This window comes from Canis lupus, chromosome 2 (genome assembly GCF_003254725.2).
Source record: "Canis lupus dingo isolate Sandy chromosome 2, ASM325472v2, whole genome shotgun sequence".
Taxonomy (NCBI): domain Eukaryota; kingdom Metazoa; phylum Chordata; class Mammalia; order Carnivora; family Canidae; genus Canis; species Canis lupus.
In genome coordinates this window covers 5207043-5232192 of record NC_064244.1, presented here as the reverse complement: position 1 = coordinate 5232192, position 25150 = coordinate 5207043, and the positions used below count along the sequence as shown (strand labels likewise).

The following is a 25150-nucleotide window of genomic DNA, read 5'->3' as shown; positions in this document are numbered from 1 at the left end:
AGGGAGAAGCAGGCTCCCTATGGGGATCCTGTTGCGTGACTCAATCCCAGGACCCCTGGATCATGACCTGAGCCAAAGGCAGATACATGCTAAACCACTCAGTCATACGGGTGCCCCCAAAACATAGAACTATCAATTTAGTGTTACAAGTTTATTTAATTCATAAAAAGGACTTACCGTGGAATCGTTAAAATCATAAATATCCCTACATGGTTAAGCGTTTGGATTCTAATCATTCACTTATGCATAGGGGTGGAAAATTGGGTTACAGCAAACTTTAAACATATTATAAACTATTGCTAATCAGAGAATAAGTCAAAGCATCTAAGTGTACTTTGGGTTAGTAGGTAATAATATTTACTTTCCAAAATCCAATTTAACATAGCTTTTCAAGGAAATGGGTCTGTTTGGGGGTGCCTTGGGAACTCAGTTGGTTAAGCATCCAACTCTTGATTCCAGCTCAGATCATCATCTCGGAGTCATGGGATCAAGCCCTGAGTCAGGCTCCACACTCAGTGGGGAGCCTGCTTGAGATTCTCCCCCTCCCTCTACCTCTCTCCCCACTCATGGGCACACTCTCTTCTCTCTCAGATACATAAAATCTTTAAAAAATAAGAAGATAAAATGTGTCAGTTTAGTGGTATTTATTGAATAAAGTTAATAATAGGTATCTCTTGACAATAAGAGCTCCAGGAGCTTAAAAAAATACCATAAAATTTCTGTCCCATTTCCTTATTAGCACAAACCAGTATAACTTTTACTTAATGAGTATTATTCAGTTAACTCAGAATTTCACCAAATTAAAAACAAAAATTTTATTGGAAATCTGAAACTCAAGAAAAGAAAGATAATATAACTAACCTTGAACAAGTGAGTTTCAATGCTGCTAACTGAAGTCTGCGGCCTTGAGGTAGGAATCATTACATTTTCTCTTGGAGTAACATTTCTATCCAGCAGTAAACTACTAGTCAAATTTCCAACAGAAGGCCCTTCCAAGACTGGTCCCATAGTAAGAGTGCTGTGGAAAGGTCTGTTCTGCTGTCTCTCCACCAGATATTTGGTAGTGATATCTGCCAGCCTCTCATTAGTCCTGTGAAGATTACACAACACAAGTGCTTAGTATTTTATTTCTACCCAAATCATTCCTGCATGACCTGCATTTTTTTAAGTTTCCATAATAGCAAACAGAATGTGCCAGTAAACAGTGTTTTAACACTGAAAATGTGACAGAGCAGAGCTACTATATATATTTATAGGTTTAAAATTATTCCAAAGGAGTATATATGATTCCAGGGATAACTAACTAACAAGAAATTCAAATTAGGGGAGGGAAAGAAATGGCTGACAGTGATGCACATGGATTGACAGGTAATACTTGCTACCTTCTGGAATGGCTGTAATTACAAGATTCTGGAGAATGCCGTTACACATATTTGTATTTAGTAAACCAGTTCAGAACATAAAAATAAACCATCCCTCAAAGACATTTTCAAGGATGTGCTTTCACCACTCTTGTACATTTTACTCATTGCCTCAGAGAAATTGAGGGTTTCGCACCGAGGAATACCTCAGACCAACAACCTCTAGGGGCCAGGTAGATGGCAGAGCAGTGATCAGAAGGACCGAAACAGCTCCAGAGGCAATTAGCTGATAACACACTTACCAAGGCCCTGGAAGTAGAATCTGCCCTTTTTGTCTTCCACACACCCCCTCATGCCCACCATGATGCTATTTTTAGCCACGTTGGGATTTATACTGCCTTTCACCCCAGTGTGAATCTTTCTCTGTTTCACATGTATACTTTTATATAAAGTAGAAAACATACAAAGGTTTCCCCCACCCTCAGGCTCTCTAGTAATAATACCAAAGACACAATCAAGAAAGTTAATTTACCAACCTGTATAGTATTGGCACTTGATCTTTTGGGTTAAAGGTGTAATCTTCCAAAAATGAACTCATTAATATTTCTATTTAGGGTAATTCTGACAAAAAATTTTATAGTAATATGCTGTCTAAATACCCACTATTTGCTTCGACGTGGATGGAACTGGAGGGGAGGGTATTATGCTGAGTGAAATAAATCAATCGGAAAAGGACAAATATTATATGGTCTCATTCATTTAGGGAATATAAAAATTAGTGAAAGGGAATAAAGGGAAAGGAGAGAAAATGAGTGAAAATATCAGTGACGGTGACAAAACACGAGACACACCTAACTCTGGGAAACAAACAAGGGATGGTGGAAAGGGAGGTGAGCAGGGGGTTGGGGTGACTGGGTGATGGGTACTGAGGGGGACACTTGGGCGGGATGAGCACTGGTTGTTATGTAATATGTTGGCAAATTGTTATGCAACATGTTGGCAAATTGAACTCCAAAAAAAACAAAACAAAACAAAAAAACCTTTTAAGTAGGGTTGTAAAGATGCAGGTATGTGAATCTGCTCTTTCCACTATAAATTTTATGAAGTTTAAATATAGACACGTATTCCCAATGAAAATTTAGTGTTCTAATTGAAATATACCATAATTGTAAAATACATGCTGGATTTTTAAGACTTCGAATGAAAAAAATATGAAATATCTCAGTAATAATTTTATATTGATCACAAGTTGAAAGGATATTTTTTGACGTATTGTGTTAAATAAAATATATCAACTTTAAAAAAATAATATGCTGTCTAAATTATAAAGTTTTAAACAATTAGTTTGTAAAGACAACAAGATAGAGTAACTGAAAATATTAACGGGAAAAAGTAAAATCATATACCCCCCCCACACACACACACAAAAAGAGGAGAGAGGCAAACTATCCTGGATGAACATAAAATGGTAAGTTTATTTACAAACGTTATTTTCCAAAATTATACTATCCAGTTGGCTTTCACTTCCTACTAATCTCATGAACCCATCTCCATAAAAATTATGCTTTAGAGGCAAATCAATAAGCTAAATCTATTTTCATTGATTCTGTTTTAACTTACTTGCTCAGTTTTTTTGTCAATGACATTCGCATTTCTGATTCTTCTAGGTAGAGTTGCCTGTACTTTTCCAATTCTATTTTAAGTTCCTGAGAATTTCTTATTTGGGATTGAAGTTCAGATTCCAGCTCTTTAATTCTGAGTGCCACTTGACTTCTTATTGAAGCATCATGACTTGCTCTTAACTGCTCTAAGTTTTCTTGAGATGCTGCTTGTCTCTAAAGCAAATTAAAAGCACAGTTTTAAAACAGCTAAAACTTGAGTAATTATAGTATATTTCTTTCCTTCAGTTGGGACTCAATGATTCAGAGAGCAATTTTAAATGTGTAAAAAAAAGCTGAAGTGTAAAATATTTATCACCAATGTCACCTGAATTGAATCTGAATGATAAAAATAAAGTTTAATCATTCTTATATTAGTACTCATGCAATCTGATACTTCAAAGAACAAGAGAATCAATTAAAAATTTTAAAAAGTGCATAATACAACTTGAGAATAACCTGTTTCTTGATTTCTGCTCAGAGCATGTTCTCAGTCAGAGGTCCTGAGGCCAAGCCCTGTGTCGCACCCAGTATGGAGTCTACCCAGGATTCATTCTGTCTCTCTGTCTCTCTGTCTCTCCCCCTCTGCCAATCCCCCTGCTCATGTTCAATAAATAAATAAGGAAATAAATAAATAAATGAAATCTTCAAAAAGGAAGAATAACCTAGGAATGGAACATGGAGCCCAATGCAGGGCTTGATTTCACAAACCTGAGACCAAGACCTGAGCTGAGATCAAGAGTCTGCTGCTTAACCAACTGAGCCACCTAGATACTCCATGGTAAAAGTTTTATTTTTTTAAATTTATTTATTTTTAAAGATTTTATTTTATTTATTCATGAAAGCCAGAGAGAGAGAGAGGGGCAGAGACACGGGCTGAGAAGGAGGCTCCACCCTGGGAGCCCGATGTGGGACTCGATCCTGGGACTCTAGGATCACGCCCTGGGTCAAATGCAGGTGCTAAAACCACTGGGCCACCCAGGAATCTCCATGGTAAAAGTTTTATTTTATTTTATTTTTTTCCCCATGGTAAAAGTTTTAAATCACAATTTTTTCTTTTCCTCTTAATAGTCTTGTTTCAGGGGATCCCTGGGTGGCTCAGCGGTTTACCACCTGCCTGCGGCCCAGGGTGTGATCCTGGCATGGAACCTGCTTCTTCCTCTGCCTGTGTCTCTGCTTCTCTCTTCCTCTCTCTGTGTATCTCCTGAATACATAAATAAAATCTCAAAAAAATAGTCTTGTTTCATACATACTGGTCATAAATCATTCTGAAAGATCAATTTAGTGAGAATAATGATGAAAACTGAAATCTTTACAGGGAGGAACGAATGCCTCCAGAAATATACCAAACAGATTGCTGTAAAGGAAGCAGAGGAAACCTACACAATGCATATAACCAAAGTGTAATTTGTAATGAAATAAATGAAAGCATATCACAGATCAATAAACTAACCTGTAAAAATAGATTGACTTCTTTTAATCTTTCTTCTACAATCAATCTTACTCTCTGGTCAATCTCCCATTTATAATACTTTTCTACTTGAATGCCTTGTACCACATTGACTTCTGCATGACTTCTGAGGTTTACTACTTTTTCTTCCAAGTTCTTTTTAATCTGTTTTAGTTTTTCACATTCCCTCTCTGTTGCTTTCATAGATAATAACTCCTGTTGAAGAACTTGATTTTTTGCATCCAGGTCTATACATCTTGAAGATTCAGTTTCCAATCTTGCTCTAAGATCACCAATCTGCATGAATAGAACAATACAGTTCGGAAATGGAATGAAATTAGTTTAACTCAAAACTATAACCAACATTTTAAAAAACATTTTATGTTTAAGTCTCTGTACTGAACCGTAGGCTCGAATTCATAACGTCAAGATCAAGAGTCATATGCTCTACTGACTGAGTCAGCCAGGTGCTCCCATTTTAAAATAAATTCATTTGCAATAAAATATAATCTATATTGTAGTAGAGTCTTAGAATGTGGAACCCTGAAGCACTTAGAAAATTAAGAACAGTGTTAAAACCACTAGGAGTTATTAAAAAAGATCTCTGCTATCATTGTCTTTGCCACACAACATTTGTACTTCATTTTATGTATTTTTCTATGACTGCTTCAGATCTTTCCTCCATAAAATAACTGTAAGTCACCTCTTAGTATAAAGTCTCTTATATAGGCAAATTGAATTCAAATAAAATTTTAAAAAAGAAAAGAAAGTCTCTGGCCCCTTCCCCTATCCTAACACACCATAATTTTTAAAAATTATTTATTCATGAGACACATAGAGAGAGGCAGAGATATAGGCAGAGGGACAAGCTCCACAGGGAGCCCGATGAAGGACTCGATCCCAAGGCCCTAGGATCATGCCCTGAACCAAAGACAGATACACAAACCACTGAGCCACTCGAGTGTCCCAATGAATACTCCCATTAATTTTTAAAAAGTTTTAGTAATATCATATTGACTTATGTAGGTCTGAACCAATAAATGCTTCCTAAGAGAAGACCTTGAAAATAAGACTCTAATTATTGAATCTATAAATACTGATTCTAAGCCACAAGCCTTTTTCTGAATTACAAATGATTTACATTAATTTGAATTGCATTCCCAGGAGAAATGATTCTCAGGATTAAGAAACCACACCTCTCAGTATAAAAATTTAGTGAGATGAAACTTATACTTTCGGACAAAAAAAAAAAAAAACCCGCCTAATTGAATAGTATTATCTTATAATCCTCTGTTACTCCCACAAAACAAGGGAACATACTAAGCACCAAAAACCACCACTGAAAAACCTGACAGGGTTTCAGTGATTCTGAGTTGGGAAGAACTTCTTTCTTCTGGATATGATTGATAAGACAGGGTAAGTGGATGTGGTGGTTTTATAAATTTTTTGACACTTCTCCCATGATAATCCCACCCCTTAAAATGTGCTGACCTTAGTAATTGGTTTCCAGTGAATAGAATTCGGCAGAACTGCTGTGTGATTTTTTTAAGGCTAGGTTAAAAAATGTGATATAGCTTCCATTGACATTCTTCTTCTAGGGAAACTAACCCTTAGAATCTAGCTGCTGTGGGAAGCCCAGGCCACCTGGTGTGTCTTCATGTAGACATTTCAGCTGAGACTGACCCAGCTAACGTCCTTGCCAAAAGCCAGCCTCAACAGCTAAACATTTGCATGAACATGATTTTAGATGATTCTAGTCCCCAGCTTCCAGTCATCTCAGCTGACACCAAATGAAGAAGAAATGAGTTGGCCTTACTCGGCTTTGCCTAAACTAAATACTTGTGAACCAAATAAATGCTGTTTTGAGCAACTAGGTTTTCAGGTGGTTTATGATGCCGCAATAAATAACTGGCACAGAAACTGATATTAAACATGGGGTGCTGACATTAAAATATTTAAACCTGAACCTCCTTTGAACCGAGAGGTAGGTAGAAACTGAAAGGATGTAGGGAAGAGTAAGAATGAAAACCAAAAGGGCTTCCAACAGACTGTTAATGGAAACCTGATGGCCCTTGAAGAGGCTGACAGTAAAGGTTCCAGGCAAGTGAAGAAAATGACACTAGAGGAAAAGGAACTTGCGCCACAAACCACTTGAAAGTAAAACGGGACACAAAAGATAAACTAAACAAGGTCTATGCAGTATGAAAGACCCAGACAAACTGGGTGCAAATATTTTGTCCACATTTATAGCCTTTCCATATGCTGAAATGTCAAATAATGCTAAAATAAAGAATTGCATCCTGGGTCAAGAGCAAATCCAGGAAAACATGGCCTATGGATGAAGCCAAGATTATAAAAACTTTTGTTAAGACCTCAGAAGGATTTCAGGTATGCCTCAAATTTCTTTTAAGGATCTTAAGAGTATGAGCTTCACAGGAGAGCCCAGTTGAAAAGTTTATCTCAAAAAGATCTGCGAGACTGGCTTTTCTACTGACATAAAATCAATCCATTGATTCTCACAGAAAAACTCAAGAAGTTAAGAAAATTATAGCATCAAAACCACTGTTTGCGAGCTTGGACTAAAAGAGACCTAGATAGCACGGACTGAAAATAGGCCTTTGGGTCTTAGAAGTCCCCACAGGGAGGCAGCAGGCTGAAAACACAACTGCAAACACAGGTCATTGGACAGAACCAAGAGCTCAGAGAGGATAGACAGCAAAGAGCCATGGAGAAAAATTTCCATGGTTTCAGACTAAGTCTGACTGAAAAATGGACAGCATGCATCAGGCTGCATTTCAAACCTGCTATGGTCTAGTGTGACTTCCATCTTCTTTCTGAATGGAAGAGTCTTTAGCAAGTAACCAGAATGTTGTGTTTTCAATAGTAGAGAACTGTTCTCTTTAATTCTCAAGTCTTCATTCCTATTGAGAGAACCTGCACTCCAGGGACTAAAATTTAGACAACATAACCCTGGCACCTTATCCCCGCTGCACCTGATTAAGATGGCAAGATCTTGGACTCCATCCTGAACCCGATGCCATGATAACTGAGATTTGTCGGAGGTACTGGGAGGAGGTGAGTGCATTTTTCATGTGAAAGGAATATAGAACACTGTGGCCAGTGGGTAAATTACACTAAAAATTGCGTTCTTCATGTGTTCATAGGTGTTCCAGTATTCCATTAAAACTAAACAAAACAAAAAGACCGTGGGCTAACCTTAGTGACTTGCTACTAACGAACAGAATATGGTCAATGTGATGTTGTGTGTATTCCAAGGCTAGGCTACGAAAGGCAACACAGCTTCTGCCCTGTTCTGTATCTCAGCCTGCTTACTCGGAATTTAGCCCCTCCTCTTGTGAGGAGGCTCAGGCCACAAAGAGAGTCCAGGTGTGCCAGTGTAAGCATTTTGGCTGCCTGCCCTAACTATAAATCTAGGCAACAGCCAGCATCAACAACACCAGACATGAACTTTTTCTCTTGGTTTTTCCCCATTTAGGAGGACATTATCTGTGCATTTTTTCATATATTCCCTTTATTATGTTGAGGTATGTTCCCTCTTAAACCTACTTTGTGGAGGGTTTTTATCATGCATGGATATTGTACTTCATCAAACGCTTTTCCTACATCTATGGAAATGATGACGATTCTTCTTTCTTTTATTAATATGGTGCATCACACTGATTGATTTGCAGATACTGAATCACCCGTGTAACCCAGGAATAAATCCCATTTGATCATGGCGGTGATTTTCTTAATGTATTGTTAGATTCAGTTTGCTACTATTTTGTTAAGGATTTTTGCACTAGAAAATTGGCCTGTAATTCTCTTTGTGGTGTCTTTATCTGGTCTTGGTGTCAGGGTAATGCTGGCCTCATCAAATGAATTTGGAAGTTTTCCTTCCTCTTCTGTTTTATGGGACGGTTTGAGAAGAACGCATACTAACTCTTTCTTTAAATGCTTGGTAGAATTGGACTCTGAAGCCATCTGGTCCTGGACTTGTGTTTGTTCCAAGTTTTTGGATGAGTGATTCAATTTCTTGGCTGGTTAGCATTCTGTTCTACTTTCTTCCTGCTTCAGTTTTGGCAATTTATATGTTTCTCGGAACTTATCCATTTCTTCTAGGTTGTCCAATTTGTTGACATATATTTTTCATAATATTCTCTTATAATTGTTTGGATTTCTGCAGTGTTGGTTATTCTCCTCTGTCATGTGTGATTTTATTTGGGTCCTTTCCCTTTTCTTTTTGAGAACTATGGCTAGAGCCTTATCAATTTTATTAAATTTTTCAAAGAACCAGCTACTGTTGATCTGTTCTATTTTTATTTGTGTTTAGTTTCTTTATCATTTATTTCCACTCTAATGTTTTTTTAAAGATTTATTTATTGGGGCGGGGGGGAGGGGCAAAGGAAAAGGGAGAGAGAGAATCCACCAGTAGACTGAGGTTGGAGGCTGAAGCAGGCTTCAATCCCAGGACCCTGAGAACGTGACCTTAGCCAAAATCAAAGAGTTGGTCAGTTAACCAACTCAGCCACCCAGGACCCCCATTTTTCCTCTAATTTTTATTATCTCCATCCTTCTGCTGGCTTTAGGTTTCATTTGTTGTTCTTTTTCTAGCTTCTTTAGGTGTAAGGTTAGTTTGTGTTGAGATTTTTTTTTTTTTTTTTTGCTTCTTGAGGTAGGCCTGTATTGCTATATATACTTCCCTCTTAGAATCAGTTTGGCTGCATCTGAAAGGTTTTGGGGGGATCCCTGGGTGGCGCAGCGATTTGGTGCCTGCCTTTGGCCCAGGGCGTGATCCTGGAGACCCGGGATCGAGTCCCGCATCGGGCTCCCGGCATGGAGCCTGCTTCTCCCTCCTCCTCTGTCTCTCTCTCTCTATCATAAATGAATAAATAAATATTAAAAAAAACATTAAAAAAAGGTTTTGGACAATTGTGTTTTCATTTTCATTTGTTTCCATGTCTTTTGAAATTTCTTCATTTATTTCCCGGTTGGCCCACACATTGATAGTACGATGTTATTTCACCTCCATGTATTTGTGGTCTTTTCAGACTGGTTTTTTGTAGTCCACTTCTAGTTTCATAGTATTGTGGTCAGGAAAGGTGCATGGTAGGACTTCAATCTTTTTGTACTTCCTAAGGCCTGTTTTGTGGCCTAATGTATGATCTAGTCTAGAGAATATTCCAGATCTGTATTCTAATTTCATTTATTGCACTCTTCATCTCAGATTCTTTTTAAACTCTTCTATCTCTGTTGTAAGGGTCTCACTGATGTCTTCCATTCTTTACTCAAGTCCACTGAACATCCTTATGGTCACTGCTTTAAATCCTCCATCAGGCACGTTATTTCTCTCTCTCTCACTTAGATCTCTGGCCCTGTGGCATTATCCTGTTCTTTCATTTGAGATAAATTCCTCTGTCTTCTCATTTTGTCTAGGTCTCTGACAGTTTCTCTGGGTTAGAAAAGCCAGTTATGTCACTTGTTCCTGAAAGTAATGGACCACTGAAAATGGTCCCGTAGTGCCCAGGGCCTGGTGCTTGAGGGAGGGTCTCCAGGGTGTGCGGCATGCACTCTGCTACTGGGTTCTGGCTCCTCTATCCCTCAGGCCAGTCATCTGAGAGATAGGCTCTCAGTATCTGCTGTGGGCAGTGTTTGGTACTTGGCCTGAATCTAGCGGGTTTGAACTAGCTTGCGAAATGAGACCTGTCACAGTCCACTGGAACTGAGACCCTGCAAAACTCTGGTCGGGACACATGGTGTCCGCAGGGGTTTGTACTGGTCTTCTGGGGGAAGGGCTTGCTGTGCTGGAACTGAGGCAAGCATGATTCAAAAGGGCAGTTCCCCTGGAGTGCAAACGGGTGGTGGCTGGTGTAAGCAAGTTAGGCAGCTGGTGTCAGAGTGGCACTGATTCCCACAGGTGGCTCTGTGTTTGTGCTCAGGGCCAGGGGAGGGAAATGGCACCAGCCAGCTGCTTCCGTTCTGTGTGCCTCTCTCCAAGTATAGTGCCCTACACATTCTACCGTAGCCAAGCCCAATAACCTTTAAAATTCCAGGCTTTAAGCCCTCCATAGTTGCAAGAACTCAGGAAATTCAGCCACTCTCCTTTTCCAAGCCAGTGGCTACGTGCATTCCCAGGTGTTCTCTCCTGCCCTTCGCTGGGACCACTACTCCCTCCCATCTGCTGCAGATAGGATCTCTTTCTCTTCTAAACTATATCTCTGTACTTCCGACTTTCTTTAAAGTGGCCTCTTCTCTCTCTTTAGTTGTGACCTTTGTTCTGTCAGTATTCAGGTAGATTTCTGGGGTATGTAGGATGAGTTGATAGGTATCTAGTTGTATTAGTGGGATGAGGTGAGTCTAGGCTCCTCCTACCCTGCCACCATCTTCCTTTCTCTAAGACATTTTTTCTAAAGAATCCCTTCAATTACAAATTATTAAAACTAGACAAGAACTCCTCTTTTAAATTTCCCCTCATGTTAGGGGAGAAAAACGACTGGCAAGCAGAGAGACATGTGATTTGAAGTATAACAGCTGAACAACTAGTAAAAGTTTAATAAGCAAAACGGAACCTTTTATCTGAATTCAAGTAACTGCAATTCTAAAAGAAAGAGGCAGCATTGAGTGCTTTTAAATCAATAATCTTCATTCTCCCTTCATCAGTGATGACATAAGGAGAACGTTATGGAATAATTTCTAATCTTTTCATTAGCGAAACAAATGTATTGTCCTTTGGCACACTTAAATTAAATATAATTTCTCCTTTATCTTACTGCAAGCTTATTTTTCAGGGGAGGTAGTAAGACTATCTCATCTTTATATCGTACTAGAATGCTTCTCCATATCATATAGGTTCACTTTGAAATTTTTTTGTGATTCAAATTGCTCGCCTACTATTTGTCTCTGATAATTTGATTGTTTTTAAAAATATTTAATTTATTTATTCATGAGAGACACACACAGAGAGACAGAGGCAGAGACACAGGCAGCGAGAGAGGTAGGACTCCATGAAAGGAGCCTGACGTGGACTCAATCCTGGGTCTCCAGGATCACGCCCTGGGCTGAAGGCAGTGCTAAACCACTGAGGACCCGGGCTTCCCTGATAATTCAATTAAATGCAACAAGATATTTTACAGGTGTATTCTTGACATAATGTAATGAAATGTTTATTCTATTAATTATGTATTGACCTATCAAAGTACAGCTATGCATATCTTTCTATTTCAGTAAAAGAAGATGGATACAGGCAACTCTGTTTTCCAAGAATGTAGGATCTGTGCCAAGAACGGGATCGGCGCCAGTCTTGTATGCACAAGAACCAGGTCAAAAGAGTATCTAATTGTGAACTTTAAGATGATGGATTAGCAAGACTTCCAAACAGGAAGGCTGATAACCCAGAGTTAATCCTTTATATCCTAGATGGTGAAATCTATGGGTGAGTCTATGCATTATAACAAGTTAATAAAACACAACGAAGTACATAGTAGACAGTGGATCCTACAACCAAGACGATGGAAATGGATGCGGGAGGCACTGAGTGAGAAACTACAGGTATTACTGGAGAAGAGAAACGGGACTCTATCTTTTTGAGCCTGGCTTCTCATTGTGTCAGGTAGTCAGCAAGACATAAGCTGGCAAAAGGCTCCTTCAAAAAGTATAAGTCTCTACAGGAGTAAAGTTAGGTTCTACTACATTGACTTATTACATAATTGTAATATAAATGAGTGGTAATTTGCAAGAGGACTAGGAAAGAATTCTCATAAAATTTGATTTGGTAGTGGCCTAAGGATAGACATATAGGTCAATGTATTAGAATTGAGAATCTAAAAATAAACTCTCAAATTATAAGGGGATCCCTGGGTGGCGCAGCGGTCTGGCGCCTGCCTTTGGCCCAGGGCGCGATCCTGGAGACCCGGGATCGAATCCCACGTCGGGCTCCCGGTGCATGGAGCCTGCTTCTCCTCTGCCTGTGTCTCTGCCTCATTCTCTCTCTCTCTGTGACTATCACAAATAAATAAAAAAATTAAAAAAAAAAAAACTCTCAAATTATGGTGGATTGATTTTCAACAAGGGTGTCGAGACACTAAAATGGAATAAGAATAGTCTTTTTAACAAATGGTACTGAGACAAATGGATATCCACACACAAAGTAATAAAATTAGACCTCTACCTCACAACATATGTACAAACTTAACATGAAATATTAAGAGCTAGGGATCCCTGGGTGGCACAGTGGTTTGGCGCCTGCCTTTGGCCCAGGGCGCGATCCTGGAGACCCGGGATCGAATCCCACATCGGGCTCCCGGTGCATGAAGCCTGCTTCTCCCTCGGCCTGTGTCTCTGCCTCTCTCTCTCTCTCTCTCTGTGACTATCATAAATAAATAAAAATTGAAAAAAAATATTAAAAAAAAGAAAGAAATATTAAGAGCTAAAATTATAAAACTCATAGAAAAAACAGGTGTGTATGTTCGTGATTGCATTTGGCAACAGTTTCTTAAATATGGCATCAAAAGACAGAAACAGATTAAGGATTTCATCAAAATCTAAAAAATAAAAGCTTCTATGCTTCAAATGTAACCATCAAGCAAAAGTGAAAAGGCAAGGTGATGAATAAAATATTTGAAAATCATATCCCTGATAAGGGGTCTGTAGTTAGGATATAGATAGAACTCTTACAATAATGAAAAGACAGTCCAATATAAAAATGGGCAAAATAAATGATTAGTTCTTTAAGCAAGATATAGAAATGAATAATGACCACATATAAAGGTGAGATGCTCAACATCACTAGTTCTAAGAAATATGCAAATTAAAACCACAAGACAGATGGAACTCAACAAGTGTATTATGCTAAGTGAAATAAGTCAGAGAAAGACAAATACCATATGATTTCACTCCTATGTGGAATTAAGAAAAAAAAAAAAGCCAACAACAGATGAACATAGGGGAAGGTGGAAAAAAAGGAGAGAAAGAGAGGCAAACCATAAGAGACTCTCAACCATAGAGAATAAACTAAGTGTTGCTGTCGAGGTGGGCAGGGGGGGACTAGATGAGTGATGGGTATTAAGGAAGGCACTTGTACTGATGAGCACTGGGTATTTAAGTGAGGAATCACTAAATTCTACTCCTGACACCAAGATTACATGATATGTCAACTAACGAGAATTCAAATAAAAATTTGAAACAAATGAAAATACCCCTACAACGTGTCATTTTACACCCAATAGGATAGCTATAACAAAAACAACAGATAATGACAAACATTGACAAGAATCAGGGAAAATGAGAATCCTCAAACACTGGTGACATAAATGTAAAATGGTGCAGCCAGTTTGGAAAATAGTCTGGCAGTTCCTCAAAAGGTTTAAACCAAAAATGTTAAAGGTCCTTTAACATATGAACTAACAATTCCATTTATAAGTATATACCCAAGAGAAGTGAAATGTTCACGCAAAAGCTTGTACATGCGTATTCACAACAGCATTATTAACAACAGCCAAAAAGTGTAACAGCTCAAACGTCCACCAAATGATAAATACATAAATAAAACGTGGGCTGTCCATATGGTGGGATAGTATTCAGAAATAAAAAAATAATAAAGTTCTGACACATGGCACAAAATAAATCTAAAAACATGCTAAACCAAAGAAGGCAGTCACAAAGGATCAAATATTTGGTGATTCCATTGAGATGACCTGTCCAAAATCAGCAGCAAATCGATAGAGACAGAGACTAGAACGGTGACTACCTATGGCTAAGAAGAATAGGGAGGGGGAAACTAGCATGACGTGCCAGTTAAAGGGCATAGGGTTTATTTTTACGGTGACAAAATGTTCTAAAATGGATTGTGGTAGTCTTTGAATATGCATCTTTTTTTTTAATTTTTTTTTAATTTTTTATGAATATGCATCTTATGTTCATTATATCTCAATAAAGTTATTACCAAAAATATATATCAAGTATGTAAGATTACTAGGAAAATCTGTATTTTACTGCTCAAAGCACAGAGGGATTTATTTCCCAATGATTTTAGAGTCCCAAAACTAATTAAAAATTACCTTCTGTCTTAGCATATTAATCTGAATTTCCATTTCCGTTTGACTGGTTTTTAAATCTCCATAGAAAGGAAGCTCTCCATTTTCATATTTACTTAATATCCTTCTTAACATGTTTATTAAGTGGTTCTTAAGCCTGCAGAAGGTATAGAATGAGTAAGTCAGGTCCTTTAAGAAGAAATATTTAATACTTATTTAAATAGATAATAGGTTCTATCACATAAACAAATCTATACTTATGATATCTCATTTGTTCCAATCTCTCATTGTTTGAGAGAATACCAACTAAATTACATTGCTAAGTAAAAAAATATGGAAAAGATTTTTATGACACATATGGCAGTTGAAGGGTTAACAGGGTAACTATATTAAGAGTTCTTGTAAGTTATTATTAATATCTATTTTCAGTATGTGAATATAAAAATTAATCTATTATTAGGTAGTAGAGGCTAGTAATCCACGGTGAGGAAGAAAAGCATCCTCATCTATTAATGTTTTATAAAGACACAAAAATACATTTTGGTACCCACCTACCCCAGTCTAAAAGAAGGAAAGAAAATACAGACAAAAAACATCAAAGGAGATCATTCAAAACAGAAAGAGAAACAGGAAAGAAAAATATTTATAAAGTTTGAATTCAGAGGAAGAAGGAAGAGGCAGAGCTTTAGAAGAAAGGAAATCAGCAGAGAGAGAATGTATGATGATGGCCTATGAGACTGTTTTAAACAAAAATCTAATACCTTGGCTAGTACATTCTTAGGAAAGTGAAGGATGCCAAACAATGCAGAGAAACAAAGTTGAATGACAGAAAAGTTTTGGCGGATCAGAGCAAAACTTAAATACTCAGCAAATAAGCAGAAAGGAAGCCAGGTGGGAGCTTCAGAGACATCGGAAAGACTTTTTTAAAAATCTGAGTAGTGAAGTTGCTCATTTTATTCTTCATGAAGTCAGACATGTATTTTTGTATGAATGACATATTTTATAACTAGAAAACGCAGGAAGAAAATGTAAGCCACTTGAGTCAGAGATGGCAGAGCAAGAGGAGAACATAGTTTTGTCTGATCCCAGAAATTCAGCCAGAGAGCTTTCAAATCATTCTGAACACCTGTGAAATCAACCAGACATCTAAGGAAAGAATTGCAGCATTTCTACAAATAGAAAAGTGACCACTTTTTGCAAGTCTTGGTTAACTTTCACCTTCAGAGTTACATTCTATTCTTTCACCGTACTTAATTTTATTTCTATATACATGTAAGTCCTGCTTGTTTTTCCTTTGGGATATATTTCTCTAACAAAAAGACATAGGATATGGTATATTGCTCAGTTCTGTTCAACTGGGTGATAATATCCTTTTTTAAAAATTTATTCATGATAGTCACAGAGAGAGAGAGAGAGAGAAAAGAGAGAGAGAAAAAAGACAGAGAGAGAGAGGCAGAGACATAGGCAGAGGGAGAAGCAGGCTCCATGCACCAGGAGCCCGACGTGGGATTCGATCCCGGGTCTCCAGGATCACGCCCTGGGCCAAAGGCAGGCGCAAAACCACTGCGCCACCCAGGGATCTCTGATAATATCCTTTTTATTTTGACTTTTAATTTCCATTTTTACACTTACATTCTAGACTTTCCTTGTATTTAATTTTATTTTTGTATATATACAAGGTTTCCTCTTAACCATTTGGGGATGCAATTTCCTAACAAAAAGACCAAAATTCACATAGTATCGGTGTACTGCTCTGCTCTCTTGATCTCTCTAATTCTATTATCTCCTTTGTTAACCTTTAAATTGGCTTCGGGTCTCTTCTGATTTGTTTAGCATGTATTTATCTGGGGTCATTCTTGATATTTTTCTATTCTGTTCTCTCACTCATCTCTTCTTCTCTGGACAGAATGACAAGATGGAAAAACTCACCGCCACAAAGAGAACAAGAGGTAGTACTGACTGCCCAGAACCTAAGCAGCATGGATAGAAGGAAGAGGCTGGAGCGAGAGTTCAGAATAATGACCATCAAGATAATAGCTGGGCTTAAGAGACACTCAGAGGACACTAGAGAATGCCTTTCTGGAGAAATAAAACAACTGATATCTAATCAAGTTGAGATAAAAAAGGCTAATCTTAGTGAGATGCAATAAAAAATGAAGGTTCTAACTGCTAGGATAAATGAGGCTTCACAGAGAAGTAGTGATATAGAAGACAAAACAATGGAGAATAAAGAAGCTGAGGAAAAACAAGAGAAACAACCACTGGACTATGACAGGAGAATTTGAGAGATGATTCGTACCACACAGCAAAACAATGTTAGAATAATGGGGATCCCAGAAAAAGAGGGGAAGGAGGGGGCAGAAGGCATATTTGAGCAAATTATAGCAGAGATCTTCCCTCATCTGGGGAAAGAAACAGGCACTCAAGTGCCAGGAGGCACAGAGAACCTTCCTCAAAATCAATAAAAAATAGGTCAATATCTCCAAGCAAAGCTTGCAAATTTCAGACCCAAAGAGAAAATCCTGAAAGCAGCTTGGAACACGAGGCCCTGAACTAAGAAGGAGAGAAATATTCAACTGGCAGCGGATCTATCCAAAGAGATAGCAGGCCAGAGAGAGCTGGCATGATATACTCAGGGTGCTCAATGAGAAGAATCTACAGCTAAGAATTTTATCCAGCAAGGCTCTCATTCAAAATACAAGGGGAGATAAAAAGCTTCCAGCACAAACAGAAACTAAAAGAATTTGTGATCCCTAAAACAGCCCTGCAAGGGGAACCTTTAAGAAAACAGAGAGCCCAAAAATAACACAGACCAGAAAGGAACAGACACAGTACACCAAAACACAGACTTGACACGTAATACAATGGCACTACATCCATATCTTTCAATCGTTACTCTGAATGTAAACAAGCCAAATGCCCCAACCAAAACACACAGGGTATCCCAGTGGATTAAAAAAAAAAAAAAAAAGCAAGACCCATCGATATGCTATCTGTAAGAGACTCATTTTTAGACACAAAGAAAACCCCAGATTGAAGGTGAGGGGGTGGAAAACCATTTTATCATATTAAAGGACATTAAAAAAAAACTGAGGTGGCAATCTTGATATCAGACAAGTTGTATTTTAAACCAAAGACTGCATTAAGAGATGAAGAAAGACACTATGCCATAATTAAATGGTCTATCCAAAGAGAAAATTGAACAATTATAAGTTTTAATGCCTCTAAAGTAGGAGCAGCCAACTATATAAACCGATTTTCTGTTAAGATTTCATTTATTTATTTATTTGACACAGAGAGAGAACAGAAGCATGGGCAGCAGGAGAGGGAGAAGCAGACTCCCCACTGAACAGGGAGCCTGATGAGGGCTTCATCCCAGGACCCTGAGAACATGACCTGACCAAAGGCAAGGGCTTAACCGACTGAGCCACCCAGACCCCCTTATGAACCAATTAATATCAAAATTAAAGGAACACATTGATAGTCATACAATAATAGTAGGCACTTTAACACACCACTCACTGTAACGGCCAGATCATCTAAGCAGAAGATCCACAAGGGCACAAGGGCTTTGAATGACACACTGCACAAAATGGACTTCACAGATAACTTCAGAGCATTCCATCCTACAGCAACAGAATACACATTCTTCTCGGGTGCACATGGAACATGTTCCATACTAGATCACGTACTGGGTCATAAATGAGGTCTCAACTGATACCAAAAGATTGGGATCATTCCCTGCATACTTTCAGACCACAATGCTTTGAAACTGAAACTTGATCACAAGAGGAAATTTGGAAAGAATTCAAATACACGGAGGTTAAAGAATCAAGCCAGGGAATAAAAGCACAGTTTTAAAAACCTCATAGAAACAAACAAAAATGGAAACGCAACTGCTCAAAACATCTGGGATGTAGCAAAGGTCATCCTAAGAAGGAAGTATATAGCAATACAAGTCTTTCTCAAGAAATGAGAAAGGTCCTAAGTACACAAGCTAACCTTACACCTAAAGGAGCTGGAAAAGAACAGAAGATTAAAACCTAAAACCAGCAGGAGAAGAGAATTCATAAAGATCAGAGCAGAAATCAATGAAATAGAAACCAAAGGAACAGTAGAACACATCAATGAAATCAGGAGCTGGTTCTTTGACAGAATAAGATCAATAAACCCCTGGACAGACATATCAAAAAGAGAACGGACCCAAAGAAATAAGATCGTGAATGAAAGAAGACAGATCACGACCAGCACCAGAGAAATATAGACAACTATAAGAACACATTCTGAGCAACTATATGCCAACAAAGTAAGCAATCTGGAAGAAATGGATCCCTTCCTATCAAAACTGAAACAGGAAGACACAGGAAACCTGAACAGACCCATAACCAGCAAGGAAATGGGAGCAGTCATCAAATATCTGCCAACAACCAAGAGTCCAGGACCAGGAGGCTTCCCAGGAGAATTCTACCACACATTCCAGGAAGAATTAATCTATTCTTCGGAGCTGTTTATAAAAATTAGTAATGGAAGGGAAACCTTCCAGTGTTCTCTGTGAGGCCAACATTACTCTGATCGCAAAACCAGAGCAAGACCCCACCCAAAAGGAGAATTACACTCCAATATCCCTGATGAACACGGATGCCAAAATTCTCAACAAGACACTGGCTGGGAGGATTCAACAGTACATTAAAGGATGATTCACCATGTCCAAGTGGGTTTTATGCCTGGGCTGCAAGGGTGATTCGACATCTGCAGATGAATCAATGTGATACACTACAGAAATAAAAGAAAGGATAAGAACCATAGGATCCTCTCAAGAGATGCAGAAAAAGCAGTTGACAAAGTGCAGCACCCTTTCCGGATCAATACTCTTCACAGTGCAGGGAGGAGGGGAGCATATCTCAATATCATAAAAGCCATCTACGAAAAGCCCACACCCGATGCTATTCTTAATGGGGAAAAACTGAGAGCTTTGCCGCTAAGGTCAGGAACACAACAGGGAGGTCCACTCTCTGGACAACCAGTGTTGTTCGACATAGCCTCAGCATTTAGACAACAAAAAGAAATAAAAAGGCGTCTGAATCAGAAAAGAACTCAAACTCTCACTTTTCTCAGAGGACATGATATCCTATGTGGAAAACCCAAAAGACTCTACGCCAACATTGTTAGGACCCTTTCCTGAATTCAGCAAAGCAGCAGGATAGGAAATCCATGCACAGAAATCAGTTGCATTTCTATACACTAACAATGAGATGGAAGAAAGAGAAACTGAGGAGTCAATTCCATTTACCATTGCACTAAACACCATAAGATACCTTGGAATAAACCCACCCAAAGAGACAAGGATCTGTACTCTGAAGAAGACAGGACATTCTGGAAAGAAATTGAGAAATCATAAAGAACTGAAATCATTCCATGTTCATGGATTGGAAGAACAAATATTGTTAAAATGTCTATGCAAGCTCGAGCAATCTCTACATTCAATGCAATCTCTATCAAAATACTACCAACTTTTTTTTAAGATTTTTTATTTATTTATTCATTAGACACACACACACAGAGAGAGAGAGAGAGAGAGAGAGAGAGGCAGAGACACAGGTAGAGGGAGAAGCAGGCTCCATGCAGGGAGCCCAACGTGGCACTCGATCCTGGGTCTCCAGGATCACACCCTGGATTGAAGGCAGAGCTATACCGCTGAGCCACCTGGGCTGCCCCCAACTTCTTTGCATACAGCTGGAGTAAATAATACTAAAATTTCTTTGGAACCTTAGAAGACCCCGAATAGCCAAAGGTATGTTGAAAAACGTAGCCAAAGCTGGTGGCATTAGAAGCCAGCCTTTAAGCTCCATTGCAAAGCTGTGATCAACAGGACAGTATGGTCCTGGCACAAAAGCGGACATGTCAATCAATGGCCCAGAAGAGTAAATCCAGAAGTGGACCCTCAACTCTATGGTCCACTCCTCTTCAACAATACTGGAAAGAAAATCCAATGGAGACAAAGCAGTCTCTTCAACAAATGGTGTGGGAAAATCAGACCACCACATGTAGAAGAATAAAACTAGACCATTTTCTTACACCATACACAAAAATAGAGTCAAAATGGATGAAACACCCAAATGTAAGATAGGAATCCATTAAAATCCTAGAGGAGAACACAGCCAGCAACCTCTGTGACCTTGGCTGCAGCAACTTCTTGCTAGACATGTCACCAGACGCCAAAATGACCTACTGAGACTTCATCAAGATAAAAAGCTTTTACGCAGCAAGGAAACAGTTGACAAAACCAAAAGACAACTGACAGAATGGCAGAAGGTGTTTGCAAATGCCTTATCAGATAAAAGGCTGGTATGCAAAGTCTATAAAGAGCTAATCAAAGTCAACACCCAAAGAAAGATAACCCAATGAAGAAATGGGAAGAAATGAAAGGACATGTCTCCAAAGAAGACATACATATGGCCAACAGACACATGAAAACATGCTCAACATCAGTTGGCACCAGAGAAATACAAATCAAAACCATGGTGAGTTTCCCCCTCACACCTTTCATAATGTCCAAAATTAGCAAGTCTGGAAATGACAGATGTTGGCAGGAATGCAGAGAAAGGGGGATCCTCTTACGATGTTGGTGGGAATGCAACCTGGTGCAGCCACTCTGGAAATCAGTACCAGAGGTTCCTCAAAGAGTTGAAAAAGGAGCTACCTATGTAAAACCCAGCAATTGCACTAGAAGGTATGAATCCCAAAGATCACTTTGGTCAGGATCCAAAGGGGCACCTGCACCCATATGTTTATACCAGTAAATATCCACAATAGCCAAACTAGGAGATCCGATGTTCTTTGAAAGAGGTATGTATAAAGAAGGTGTGATATAAATAAATAATCATATTTATTTATTTATTGGACAGAGAGAGAGAGAGAGAGGGAGGGAGAGAGAGAACAGAATATTACTCAGCCAATAAATAATGAAATCTTGGGACCCCTGGGTGGCTCAGTGGCTGAGAGTAGGCCTTTGGCTCCGGGCATAGGGGAAGGGAAGGAAAAGTAAAACAAGATGAAATCAGAAAGAGACACAAACCATAAGTCACTCAATACTAGAAAACAAACTGTGGGTTGCTGGAGGGGAAGGGATTGGGGGCGATGGGGTAACTGCCTGATGGGGATTAAGGAGGGCACGTGATGGCATGAGCACTGGGTGTTACATAAGACTGATGAATCACTGAACTCTACCTCTGAAACTAATATTACACTATAAGTTAATTAATTTGAATTCAAATAAATAATATAAAATAAAAAGAAATACAAGCAAATCCAAGATAACTTTTGATGTTGTTATATGACACAGTTAAGTTTTTAGAGATTAGGATATCTGCTCTAAGAAAAGAACACTATTAAAAGGAAAGATTACCTAAGAACAAAGATATCTTGCAGAAAAAATTCACGGTGGACAATGAAAAGCGCAGTTGACAATATATGTCAAAGGCATTGTTGTTATTATTTAAGGAATCACGGAAGAGTAAATGTAGTATTTTGGCAAGAATTTCTATTTAGGTTTTTATAAACTACAATTACAGATAAATTAGTTAATTAATGGTTAAAGTGATGTGAAATATTAGTCTTACCCAGTATTCTCTTTTTCCAATTCCTCATTTTTCTTCACTTCTTGATCCAACCTGAACTGCAAAGGCTGTTTTAACTCCATACATTTCTTTAGGTTTTCCTTTTCATCACCACACTTTGGAAACAATTTTTTAAGAACATTAGTTTCAAAAATCAAGAGACTCCTTCTTCTTTTATAAAATGCTATTTCTCATGAATCCATGAGTAATATGTGTTTAGACAGGTTTATAAAATACATATAAAATGTAGGTTATGAACCAAATGTCAATGAAAAGAAATCTCAAAAATAAGGATGTTTGTTAAAACAGCTTCAACTGAGTTTATATTTTCATCATTTTTGTTTCTAGAATTTAAATTGCCAAAATTTACTTGGGAAATACAGAGGTTTTTAATCCACATTAATGAAAAAATCTTTAAGGTGGCTATACTTACATCTGAGTTTCTAGAGATGTCCTAGAAGCAGTTTCACCAATGTCTTAAGATACTCTGGGTTTTGTGAGATCACAGCTTAAGATACAGTCTCTGAAAAATTCCCATACTGTCCCCATTATAATTTTGATGATCATCTGACTTTAGGATGAGATACTCTCCTTCTCTGCAAGCATTTCAAACATTTCTCTGCAAGATTTCAATTTCTTCTTTTCTATTGACCACTTTTCTCTCTAAATAAAATTCAAGGCTTCCCAATATTCTATAAAAACGTTTCCTTACTCTTGCAGCATTTTCGATCATCTTGCTTTTCCCCTTTCACTGGACTCGAACATTCTTTAATGTGTCATCTCAGCCACAGATTCATCTTTTCATCGCGTCTTTTACACTAAAATCTGACTTTCAATCCTGGAATTCCACTAAAAAGTTTTGACAATCATCAAGGATCTGTTTTTACAAGTCCTGATCCTGCTTTACTTCTCAGCAGCAGCTGAAAACAATGCCACATCTTCCCTCTGCTCTTCTAATCCCATTTCATTTCTAAATGACAGCAAACGCTGACATTCAGTCCTTGGACCCTTGCTATTCCTCTTTTTCACATCCTCTCAGAGTTCTCCAAATCCCAAGGCTTCAAAACCAGATGCTCTATTCTATACTTTCAGCCTTGACCCATTTACTGAGGTCATGTGTATGCTTCCATCTTCCTTCTAGTTCCTCATAGACAATATTTTCAACCACACATTCAATACCTGTTACCTGATGTGCATTACCTTTCTAGTTAGCTAATCTGTTATTTTTATATATTTTTTTAATTTATGTATTTGAGAGAGAGAGAGAGCATGAATGGGGAGAGGAGCAGATACAGAGTGAGAAGCAGACTCCCTGCTGCAGAGGGAGCCTGATGTATACAGGACTCGATTCTGGGACCTTGAGGTGATGACCTGAGCCTAAGGTAGATGTTTAACCCACTGAGCCACACAGGCACCTCACACAGTTAATCTTGTACATTTTATCTTGACTCTTTTTGGGATTACTTTGAGTTATTTTTTAAAGATTTTATTTATTCATTTATTTATTCATGAGAGGTACGGAGGGAGAGGGCGGGGGGGCAGGGAGAGAGAGGCAGAGAGAGAGAGAGAGAGAGAGAGAGGCAAAGAGACAGGTAGAGAGAGAAGCAGGCTCCATGCAGGGAGCCCCATGGAGGACTCCATCCCAGGACTCCAGGATCATGCCCTGAGCTGAAGGCAGACGCTTAATGAGAGAGACACCCAGGCATCCCGAGTGTATTTTTTTTTAATTTTTTAAAATTTATTTATGATAGTCACACACACACACACACACACACACACACACACACAGAGAGAGAGGCAGAGACACAGGCAGAGGGAGAAGCAGGCTCCATGCACCGGGAGCCCGACGTGGGATTCGATCCCGGGTCTCCAGGATCGCGCCCTGGGCCAAAGGCAGGTGCCAAACCGCTGTGCCACCCAGGGATCCCAGTGTATTATTTTTTAATCTGGGGGGGGGGCACCTTTACCCTCAGGATGCTGACCATTGTACTTTGTCTTGCTTTTCTTTTATAATGCAAAAGTTCTTCCCAAGGGTTGGATTATGAACGGTTTGCCTTTGTTTCCTTTTGAATACTTTCCTATTCCATAGAGACGTGAACTTACGGAAGTCTTCTTCTAAGTTCTTTTCAGACACATACTTGACTATTTTCTTCAGAGGCTTAAGTCAGCTAGAGCTAACTCTTCTTCCCAATCCATATTTCTTCACCTCAAAATGGTGTCCATGAAATATCTTAACACAGATGTAGTCTCTGTCCTGGGGATTCATGAGGTGAGAACCTTCTAGAGAAATTAGGGCTATGAACTAAGTTGCTGGAAAGCTATTTAAGTTTTTATTTTATAGGGTAAGCTTAAAGTGGCTAATCATTTTATACCATAACCCTAATTCATTTCTATAGGAATATGCAGAATTATCTATGGATATTCTTACAAACTCTGTAATATGTGGTGGCTTCCTAATAGATTCCTGTGTGATATTGTAGGGGGACAACTCATGGCACTCTCAGTCAGAGATAAGACTCCTTGTCAAGTTAACTGCATGAAAAGTACAGTAAAGCAACTTGAGCAGTTTTATATGAAGTCAGGAAAAAAAGTTTTTTTCGATGTTTCTTTGGCCACAGAAAGGACCAGTCAACAGAATGTGCTAGTTCCCCTGATAGGTATGATTGTTTAATGAAATTTGCATGTACCTAACTTATGTCACTGAAAGAAACTAGTTGTAGGTCCATCTACCTCATAGTTCCAACTTAGAAGTCCCAAAGCAATCTTCTCATCTTAAATCATTGGTAGCCACTCCTACAAAGGACGGTATGAATGGCACGATAATCCTGTACTGCTTATAAATGGTTATATAGTTTTCACTACCTATCAATAAACTGGAGTCCTGGATTGCACATTAATCTTTTCTGAGATTGGACTGTTAAATCTCTGAAAGTATGATTAACTCAAGGTAATAGAAAAACATTCGTTTATGAACTTGCTCAGTCAGGGCCTTAGAGAGTAACCTAGTGTCTCTAGCATTCATTGCAAGTTCAGA

The 25150-nt window shown here is 38.6% G+C and overlaps 1 protein-coding gene across 3 annotated transcripts in view; it reads right to left on the bottom strand.

Annotated features, from left to right (window-relative positions):
* The window catches only part of LOC112643353 (ankyrin repeat domain-containing protein 26-like), a 39995-nt gene extending 16175 nt beyond the window's left edge, over nucleotides 1-23820 (bottom strand). For all 3 annotated transcript variants that reach the window (XM_049096788.1, XM_049096790.1, XM_049096787.1), the window contains exons 1-5: nucleotides 22120-23820; nucleotides 14525-14657; nucleotides 4473-4766; nucleotides 2982-3196; nucleotides 862-1090 (exon numbers count right to left, since the gene is read on the bottom strand). In XM_049096788.1, coding sequence (XP_048952745.1) covers nucleotides 862-1090; nucleotides 2982-3196; nucleotides 4473-4766; nucleotides 14525-14657; nucleotides 22120-22199 — 951 coding nt within the window. In that variant the 5' untranslated portion in view covers nucleotides 22200-23820. The remainder of the gene's footprint in view (nucleotides 1-861; nucleotides 1091-2981; nucleotides 3197-4472; nucleotides 4767-14524; nucleotides 14658-22119) is intronic.
* Between the last annotated feature and the right edge of the window lie 1330 nt (nucleotides 23821-25150).